At 42.0% G+C, this 10,345-nt stretch overlaps 1 protein-coding gene across 1 annotated transcript; it reads right to left on the bottom strand.

Annotated features, from left to right (window-relative positions):
* Positions 1-449: 449 nt before the first annotated feature.
* Positions 450-8,086, bottom strand: LOC101104364 (olfactory receptor 2A12-like). Its single transcript, XM_060399795.1, has 2 exons — positions 7,909-8,086; positions 450-5,481 (listed from the first exon to the last, which is right to left on the bottom strand). The coding sequence occupies exon 2, from the start codon at positions 5,472-5,474 to the stop codon at positions 4,542-4,544; it is 933 nt and encodes a 310-aa protein (XP_060255778.1). The 5' UTR covers positions 5,475-5,481; positions 7,909-8,086; the 3' UTR covers positions 450-4,541.
* Between the last annotated feature and the right edge of the window lie 2,259 nt (positions 8,087-10,345).

The raw sequence follows: 10,345 nt of genomic DNA, 5'->3' as shown, positions 1-10,345 counted from the left end.
CTCTCAGGTCCTCCTGGCACATCTGGGAGGGAGTGTTGTGATTCTCGTTTTACAGATAATGACGATGATGGTGACCCACTGAGTGCTCGTGATGGGCCAAGTCTTGAGGGAGTCAGTGATGCTCATTTTGGTCACTTCACTGCTAAGTCATTAAGGGCCTTCAAGGTCAACCTGTCCATCTCCTTACTCTCTTTTACAGCCATGAAAATTAAAGGTCAGAGAAGCAAAGTCACTGCCCTGCATGAGTTACAGTGTAGGTGATTCAGACTTAGAAATCCTGCCTCCTACCTATGTTCCCCGCTATGATTGGCAGAAAAAGCTGTCTATGTGTCCAGTGATAATCAGTTAATTGCAGCCATCTCATCAGGCATGCTCTCATCATTTTTATCCCTGGGAATTTGTATCCCCCAATGCTGTAAATCTTGTTTGAGCCAATGAAGTACACAAAGTTCAGATGAGGTAATAGGATAATAATAATAATGAGAAGAACAGCAACAACAAAACAATAACAATAGTGATGTTAATTATTATGTGTGCACGCATGCTAAGTCACTTCTGTGGTGTCCACCTCTTTGTGACGCTGTAAGCTATGGCCTGCCAGGCTCCTCTGTCCATGGGATTTTCCAAGCAAGAATACTGGAGTTGGCTGCCATTTCCTTCTCTGGTTATTATAATAATAGTAAAACATTATAGGTATTGTTTCATATGTGCTTTACTTATAATAATCCATGTAATATTCAAACGTCTCAAGAAGACATCTCATCTTGAAATTCAGTGGAAACATTGTTTTGACCACCAGTGGAAACACTCCCTACTGGGACACTAACATCTCCAAACTAGCAGAGCTCAGAGTTCCTGAAATAGGAAACAAATATTCTGTGAGTGAGTTACTGGGTGTAAGAGTCACAGAATCCACTCCCATTTCATGGCTTGATTCCCGTGTCCATGCATTCTGGCACTGAGGAAACAATGCATAGAGTCTCTGACTCAAAACTTAAACTTAGCATCATGTTTAATTTAAAGAAGTATGTAAGATAAGGTCCTATTCTTTCAAAGTGTTGTTCCCTACAAATAGCAATAACTGAATCGTAATAAGTCATTTCATCTTTCAACTTGCCCAGCTTATTCCAAGTGTTGGAGGCTAGTTAAGGTCACTGATTCTATAATTATGAACCCACAGAAGTGAAATGAGTTTCTTGATCAGATGCAATGCTGTGGGGATTCTCTGATGGTGGATTAGGCACACTGTGAATTCATAGATAATGATGCTAGCAATAGCTCTGTGGGCAAGGGAAGCAAATTCATATCTAGAATCTGTATATGTTCCCATGAAGACAAATCACTGTCCCCTCCCTGATGGAAGAGATCCAATATAATCAAACTGCCGCAGGTGACAGCTGTTCTCCTGAGGCCTGGTGTCATAGAGTTGATCTCTGCTATTTGTGATTTAAGCACTCATCAGTAGTGGCAAACAGGTCAACTGTGGAAAAAGGAAACCTTGGTCCTAAGCCCATATGAATAGCCTCCATCCTTGCTTAATGGACATTTTGCTCATACACCCACTGAATGAGGGTCTCGGGAAAAAGCCTGACTTACATTCATGAGCATGTCATTTTTTCCAACTGATTTGTCTTCTCTGAAGCTGATACCCTTTCATGAACATTCACGTGGGACACACAGATTTTGTGTCCACTCTAAGGAAGTCCATCCACATATCTCTCCTTTCCCCAAACTTTCTTGCCACCAATCTTTGTATCTTGTGGCGTACTTAGTAGCTTTTGCTCATTTTTGCATTTTCTTATGGAAATCAATCTGTGAAAACTTTCTATCTTTAAAAATTTTAATTTTGATAATCTATAGCTCCCTTGGAAAATATCCTTTCCATCTAAGTTTGCAATTATATTTGCATAGGGATCAGCAAACAGAAAGCAGAGTTGGGGGGCTTAAGTTTCTTGCACAGGAATACACAGCTGATAAGTGATAGTTTACCAGTCTGCCCAAACAGAAACTTTGAGATCATTAGTGCAGAAACGGATCAGAAGGGAAAAGAATTGGAGAGGCTGATATTTCAGTCTAGTAGCAAAATATTTGCCCCAAATAGATGAACTGAGTCCCACCAGACAGGTGCTATGATCCACTCTGCCGTTTTCTCTGTTCAAGGAAACAGGAAAAAGTAAAAAATAAAAATAAAACAGGAAACAACAATCCTCATAGAGACCAAATTAACAGAATTAATTAACATTTTTTTAACTCCACCTCTTAGTACCTGTACACTTCCTAAGAACTGCTGGTTTGTGGGCTACAATTCCATGAGGATGGGTGTTGTGACTCTCTGTCACCAGTGCCAGGGATCAGTGATGACAGTTGACAGTTAATGGCTCCCTTCAGTGAGCTACAGGGAATCAGAGATACTGGCAAAGCTGGATTAAAACCCTGATAGCTTCCTTGATTGCTCCCTTTTTCACCTCCACACTCAAGTCATCACATGCTCTTGCTTCTTTCCTTGTCACTTCCCCACTCACTGCCATCATCAAGTCTAGTGCCTCAGAAATTATGCCAAGATCTACCCCCACCAAGTGTTCCTCTTTAATCCAACCCCTCATCCATGGTCCCAAGCCATGCTTCTGAAAATACTGAGGCATCCTCTCTCCTCTACTCTGGCCTGCATCCCAGGTTCTTAAAAATAGAGGTTGTCTATCTTTAAGATAAAATCTATTATCATCTTGAATTACAAACTCTGTTACTATCTATCCAAGTAGAGAGACAAACAAAACCTCATCACTTCACCCACAAGACTCTCACCTCTACATCATCCTGATTCCTGACTCCGGTTGTAGCAGAGCCACCAGGTAGACTCCACACCTTCTGGAAGGAACTCCAAGAGCCAATAAGACCTCTTCCCCAGTATCCAGGCAACCCCCTTCCCCACAAAGCCAGAAACAGAAAGTTCTCAAAAGTTTTAAGTCCTTTCCACCAGCCACAAAACTCTCTACCCTTCTCCCTGGATGGAGGGAATGCTCCAACAGCCCAAGGGACCCTTCACTTTCTGCCTGAAACCTCCTGGAAAAGTTGCCTGGAACTTTGCCACACCATTGGTGCTGTGGTACTCACCTACCTAAACCCCTGCTTAGCCCACCCTTGTTACATCTTTCATCCGCAAGACATCTGAGCCATCAATGAGGCCTGGATTCCCATGCTAACTCTGAGGCTTGTTCCAGGGTTCTTATAGAGTCTCATATGTCATTTAGGTCCCTTGAAAAAATCAGAGGCACTGTTTACAATGTACTGTACCTGTAACAACTTTAATTCTTCTATGGTTTTGTAATTCACCCTACGGTTCACAGAAAATACACTAGTTTATAGCATTTGATTTCATGCATTTCACCTACTGTGACACAGAATTTTGGAGACACAGAGGTCTTAGAGACCTTTCAATTTGAGGTGCTCATTCTATAGATGAATAAGAGATCCAGAGAAAGGAAGTAAATGGCCCAAAGTGGCATAACAAGTTAGCAAGGTTGGAACTAGAACCCAGGTCAATTAAGGTCAAGTTCTGTTCCTTCCACAAGATGATGTAGAGTACAAGGTATCAGCCCCATAAACCATATTGCTTCCATGCATCAGGCCAGGTCCATGGGTTACATTGGCTCCGTATACCATTGGCTTAATTTTCAATGTTCAATAAAAATGTTCACACATATTTATTATTTTCCTGTACCACTCTGATTGCCTACTACTTGACGTTCTACTATGTCCATATACCACATCACTTTTGGGTACCATGTTCCATGTTAGCTACATGCGTACTATTGATCCCAGTGCCTCTGTTGTAGATTACATTATCACCCTTAGTGTTTGCTCCTCTCACTGTAGAGGGAATACATATCCATCCCCATGCCACATGATTCGCATTACTTTTCTGTGGGAAGAAAATACATCCTGCCCTTTTGTCAGAAGGCCTACACATAGGACTTGCTTTGGTCAATAAGATGTCAGCAAAGAGATGTGTGTTCAGTTCAGTTCACTTGCTCAGTTGCGTCCAGTTCTTTGCGACCACATGGACTGCAGCACACCAGGCCTCCCTGTCCATCACCAACTCCTGGAGTTTACTCAAACTCATGTCCATTGACATGTGTGTTACTTCTGAGCAGAAACTTTAAGAGTCATCATGTACTTCAGCATTGTTCCCTTCTCTTTCTCATAAGTCTGATGTGTTCCAGATAGGGCCTCCTCCTTCAGGCTGGATCCGAGAATCCAATGGCAAAAGGCCACAGTCTACTTACAACTGATTGGAACAAGACAAATAAATGGACTTTTACTGTGTGATCCCATGAGATTATGGAGTTGTTTCTAACTGCACCACAGTGTTGAAAGTTGATCAAGACAGCCATCCTTGGTTTCATGTTCCACATTTGTTCCACTGACCAAGTACTGTGTTGGTTCTATTGTATAACGTTGGTTTCATATGTTATAGATGCTGTCCTTTTCCTCATCAAGGAACACTTTGCCTCAGACTTCTCCTGTCTCCTCAGCAGGCCAGTCTACCTCCCCATCACTCTGAGAAAAGCCCTCTTCATGTCCTTATTCCTCAGACTGTAGACCACAGGATTAAGCAGAGCAGTGAAGACATTATAAAAGAGTGATACCTGCTTGTCTTGCTCAGGGGAATAGCTTGAATTGGGCCTCATGTAGAGGTAGGTAGCTGGAGCATAGAAGAATGTGATCACAGTCAGGTGGGAGGCACAGGTGGAGAAAGCCTTGCAGCGGGCCTGCATGGACTTGAACTTGAGAATGGCCTGCACAATACGGATGTAGGAGGCCACAATGAGCAAGAGTGGGGCAACAACCATGAAGACACTGATGACTAGGTCCACCATTTCAATGACATGAGTATCCATGCAAGCCAAATTTCGTACTGAAGGGCCTTCACAGAAGTAGTGGTTGACCATGTTGGGCCCACAGTATGGCAGCCTCATGGTGAAAAAAGTGTGGATCAGAGAGAAGAAGAAACCACAGGCCCAGGTCCCAGCTGACAGTTGTGTGCACAGGCCCCAGCTGAGGATGACAGTATAACGCAGTGGATAGCAGATGGCCACGTACCGGTCAAAGGCCATGACGACAAATAAAATGCACTCAGTCAGGCCCACGGCACCAAAGATGTACATTTGTAGCCAACAACCAGCAAAGGAGATGGTCTGAGATCGAGAAAGAAGATGAACCAGCATCTGGGGCACAGTGGTGGTGACACAGCCCATATCCAGCAGGGAGAGGATACAGAGGAAGAAGTACATGGGAGTGTGGAGATGCGTGTCCAGGCATATCAGGGTGATGATGAGCCCATTGCCAAGGACTGAGCTCAGGAAAAGAAGAAGGAAGGCACCAAAGAGGGTCCTGTTGGTCGTGGGGTCACTGGAGAAGCCAAGCAGGATAAATTCAGAAACCCAGCTTTGGTTCTGCCCTGGAGGCATCCACATGATGGGCCTATAGGAGAATGATATGCATTTAAATATCACCTAAAATATAATAGCTTAGTAAGATCTGGAGGGAGGCAGCTGTAATATTAATTCTCAGCCCACTACCTACCTACTACTTTTTGTATTTACTTCACTTTCTGAGCCTCAGTTTCTTCTTCTGTAAAATGTGGCTAATAATACTCATCTCTCAGGGTATTTAGGAGGAGCTGGGGAGTTGTGTGTGAATCATCTCCTACAATGCCTTAAAACACTAAATAGTAGTAAATGCTCATTTGCAATCTTCCCAGGCTTATTCCCAACCCCTCAGAGGGAAAATCGGTCGCTCAAATGTCTAGTAACAATCAACTTACACAGTATCTGCTCCAGCCCCCAAAACCTGCAGATGTGAGCTTCCTCTCTACCTTAGAGATCATTTGTTTGGATGTGCGACATTTTCTTTTACATTTCTGTAAATTTTCTCTTTGACAGCTGACGCTAAGACACATTACCAATAGAGGGCGGGGCTTCCTTGTTGGCTCAGGAGGTAAACTATTTGCCTGCAACGCAGGAGACCTGGGTTTGATCCCTGGGTCAGGAACAGCCCCTGGAGAAACGAATGGCAACCCACTTCGGTATTCTTGCCTGAGAATTCCATGGACAGAGAAGCCTAGCAACCTGATGATGGTAGGAGGGAGGCTCTGAGGTTGAAGCTTCAATTCTCCTTCCTCAGTTGCTCAACTAGAGAGCCACTGGGTTGGGAGTGTCCAACCACAGTCACATACTCAGGCCACACACACTCTCCCTACCCAGTGGTCACTTCTAGGAGAGCTCTGGCCTGTGGCTCCATCTCCACTCCCAGTAGCAGACTGTATCCCGTGGCAGTCACACCCTTTTTGAAATAGTCTGAACTCAGTCTTTTTTTTTTCTGATCAGGGAAGATAGATAGTGGTGTTAAGGGCAGGGGGATGGAGGGAAGTAACTCCTAAATCCTTAGTCCCTGTGTACTCTTCTGTAGCCATAAGGCAGTAGCTGCTTTTTCCTTTTTTAATTGCTACTTCTGGATCGCTTCAAGTTCTTTTTAAAGGCTTTTAGCAGTTGTCGACCTTTAACTAGCTAACAATTCTGTATAGTAAATTTTCCCTGTTCACATTACTGGCATGTTCTGTCTCTTCTCAGGATTGAACTGATACAGATGCTAAATCTATGCGGAATGAATTTGATAAGGAACAGACTGTTACATAATTACAAGCTATCTATCCATAAAGTAATTATTAATTACAAAAGTAAAAAGTGGTAGCTATCAGCGGAGTAACTAGACAACATCTTAACTGAGTGATTACAATTAATGACACCGATAAGGAACAGATGGACACCTGGTGTCTCCATATGTGAAAACCAACAATGACTTATATCTTGTTTCAGACCAAAGAAGCAAAACCTGAATCCAACCATGAGAAAACATCAAAGAAACCTAAGTCGAGAAATATTCTACAAAATAACTAGCTTCTGAACGTGAAAGTCGCTCAGTTGTGTCGACTCTTTGCAACCCCATGGACTTCTCCAGGAATTCAGTCCTGGAATTCTCCAGGCCAGAATACTGGCATGGGTAGCCGTTCCCATCTCTAGGGGATCTTCCTAACCCAGGGATTGAACCCAGGTCTCCCGCATTGCAGGCGGATTCGCTGAGAGCCACCCTAGTCTTCAAAAAATATCTATCATGAAAGACAAAGACAGTTCTAATCTGTAATAGAGGCAAGGAGACTAAAAAATGTATAACAGCTATTGCAAAATGTAAAACCGGAAGAGTGGAATACTACAAATAACATTAATTTGACAACTGGTAAGCCTGGAATTTTAATTAGATTAGTTTAGATAAGTATCAGTGTTAAAATGCCCGAGTTTGAACTACTATGTGAGAGAATATCCTTATTCTCTTATATTTTACAAACTATTCTCTGAAGTATTAAAGGGTAAAGGAACATGATGTTTACAAATTATTCTCAACTAGTTCTGAAAATTACAGTAACAGCAAGCTAAAAATTTAACATATCTTGTCATGGAACATACAGGTTTCTTTGTAGTATTCCTTCAGGTTTTCTGAGGGTTTTTATTCTAATCCCAAAGTTTTCATTCCAATCCCAAAGAAAGCCAGTTCCAAAGAATGTTCAAACTACTGCACAATTGCACTCATCTCACACACTTAGTAAAGTAATGCTCAAAATTCTCCAAGCCAGGCTTTAACCGTACGTAAACGGAGAACCTCCAGAGGTTAAAGCTGGATTTAGAAAAGTCAGAGGAACCAGAGTTCAAATTGCAAACATCCATTGGTTCATCAAAAAAACAAGAGCTCCAGGAAAAAAATCTGCTTTATTGACTACACCAAGGCCTTTGACTGTGTGGATCACAACAAACTGTGGAAAATTCTACAAGATATGGGAATACCAGACCACCTTACCTGCCTCCTGAGAAATTTGTATGCAGGTCAAGAAGGAACAGTTAGAATCAGACATAGAACAGCAGACTGGTTCCAAATTGGGAAAGGAGTACGTCAAGGCTGTATATGTTGTCACTATGCCTATTTAACTTCTATGCAGAGTACATCAGGCAAAATGCCAGGCTGGATGAAGCACAAGCTGGAAAAAGGAGAGTGAAAAAGCTGGTTTAAAACTCAGCATTCAAAAAATTAACATTATGGCACCTGGCCCCATCACTTCATGACAAATAGATGGGGATAAAATGGAAACAGTGACAGATTTTATTTTCTCGGGCTCAAAAATCACTGTAGATAGTGACTGCAGCCATGAAATTAAAAAATGCCTGCTCCTTGAAAGAAAAGCTATGACCAACCTAGACAGCATATTAAAAAGCAGAGACATTAATTACTTTGCCAACAAAGGTCCATCTAGTCAAAGCTATGGTTTTTCCAGTAGTCATGTATGGATATGAGAGCTGGACTACAAAGAAGGGAAAGTGCTGAAGAATTGATTCTTTTGAACTGTGGTGATGGAGAAGACGCTTGAGAGTCCCTTGGACTGCAAAGAGATCCAACCAGTCCATCCTAAAGGAGATCAGTCCTGAGTGTTCATTGGAAGGACTGATGTTGAAGCTGAAACTCCAATACTTTGGCCACCTGATGCAAAGAACTGACTCATTGGCAAAGATCCTGATGCTGGGATAGATCGAAGGCAGGAGGAGAAGGGGACGACCGAGGATGAGATGGCTAAATGGCATCACCGACTTGATGGACATGAGTGAGCAACCTCTGGGAGTTGGTGATGGACATGGAAGCCTCGTGTGCTGCAGTCCATGGGGTCGCAAAGAGTTGTAAATGAAAGAGTGACTAAACTGAACTGAACTGAGGGTTTTTATTTCCAGAAAAAGGTTTTGAAAAAAATTTAAATGTGAAATAAAAATTCTTTCCGAAAAATATAAAGTAAATAATTTAAAGGGAGTTCTTCAGGCAGAACCGAAGTGACAGAAACACAAAAATGCAAAACGGAATGGAGAGTCTCTCGAGGAAAGGGTAAATATAAAGTAATAATGAATATAAATCAATAATCAAGTTTTGTGAGATATAAGACAAAAGACTAGAGATTATGGCAACAGTACACAGCAACAAAAGGGGTAAATGGAGTTAGGGTCTAAATACTTAGCATAATTGGAAAAATGGTAAAACTAATATCTAGCCTTTTTTCTGCTCAGTTGTGTCTGACTCTTTGCAACCCTATGGACTGCAGCACGACAGGCTTCCCTGTTTACATCATCTCCCAGAGTTTGCTCAAACTCCTGTCATTGAGTTGATGATGCCATCCTACCATCTCGTCCTTGGTCACTCACTTCTCCTCATGCCCTCAATCTCTTCCAGCATCAGAGTCTCTTCCAATGAGCGCTTCTCTGCTTCAGGTGGCCAAAGTATTGGAGTTTCAGCTTCAGCATCAGTTCTTCCAACGGAATATTCAGGGTTGATTTCCTAGGATTCACTGGTTTGATCTCCTTGCAGTCCAAGGGACTCTCAAGCGTCTTCTCCATCACCACAGTTCAAAAGCATAAATTCTTCAGTGCTCGGCCTTCTTTATGGTCCAACACTCACAACCATACATGACTATGGGAAAAGCCATATCTTTGACTATATAGACATTTGTTGGGAAAGTAATGTCTCTGCTTTTTAACATGCTGTCTAGATTGATCATAGCTTTTCTTCCAAGGAGCAAGTTTCTTTTAATTTCATGGCTGCAGTCACCATCTGCAGTGATTTTGAAGCCCAAGAAAATAAAATCTGTCACTGTTTTCATTGTTTTTCCTTCTATTTGCCATGAAGTGATGGGATCAGATGCTATGATCTTCATTTTTTGAATGTTGAGTTTTAAGCCAGCTTTTTCACTCTCCTCTTTCACCCTCATCAAAAGGCTCTTTAGTTCGTCTTTGCTTTCTGCCATTAGAATAGTATCATCTGCATATCTGAGGTTTTAATATTTTTCCTGGAAATCTTGATTCCGGGAGACTCAAGCTTGTGAGTCATCCAGCCCAGAGTTTCAAATGATGTACTCTGCAAGTTAAATAAACAAGATGACAAATATGCAGCCTTGATATACTCTTTTCCCAATTTGAAACTAGTCCATTGTTCCATGTCCAGTTCTAACATTGCTTTTTGTCTTGCATTCAGATTTCTCAGGAAGCAGGTCAGGTTGTCTGGTATTCCCATCTCTTTAAGAATTTTTCACAATAGTTGAGATCCACACAGTCAAAGGATTTAGCCTAGTCAATGAAGCAGAAGTGGAAGTTTTTCTGGAATTCTCTTGCTTTTTATATGATCCAACAGATGTTGGCAATTTGGTTTCTGAGTCCTCTGCCTTTTCTAAATCTAGCCTGTACATCTGGAAGTACGGCTTAAA

This window comes from Ovis aries, chromosome 1 (assembly GCF_016772045.2).
Source record: "Ovis aries strain OAR_USU_Benz2616 breed Rambouillet chromosome 1, ARS-UI_Ramb_v3.0, whole genome shotgun sequence".
NCBI classification, from domain to species: domain Eukaryota; kingdom Metazoa; phylum Chordata; class Mammalia; order Artiodactyla; family Bovidae; genus Ovis; species Ovis aries.
The sequence above is the reverse complement of the archived record's forward strand: the minus strand, read 5'-3'. Positions and strand labels throughout refer to the sequence as shown.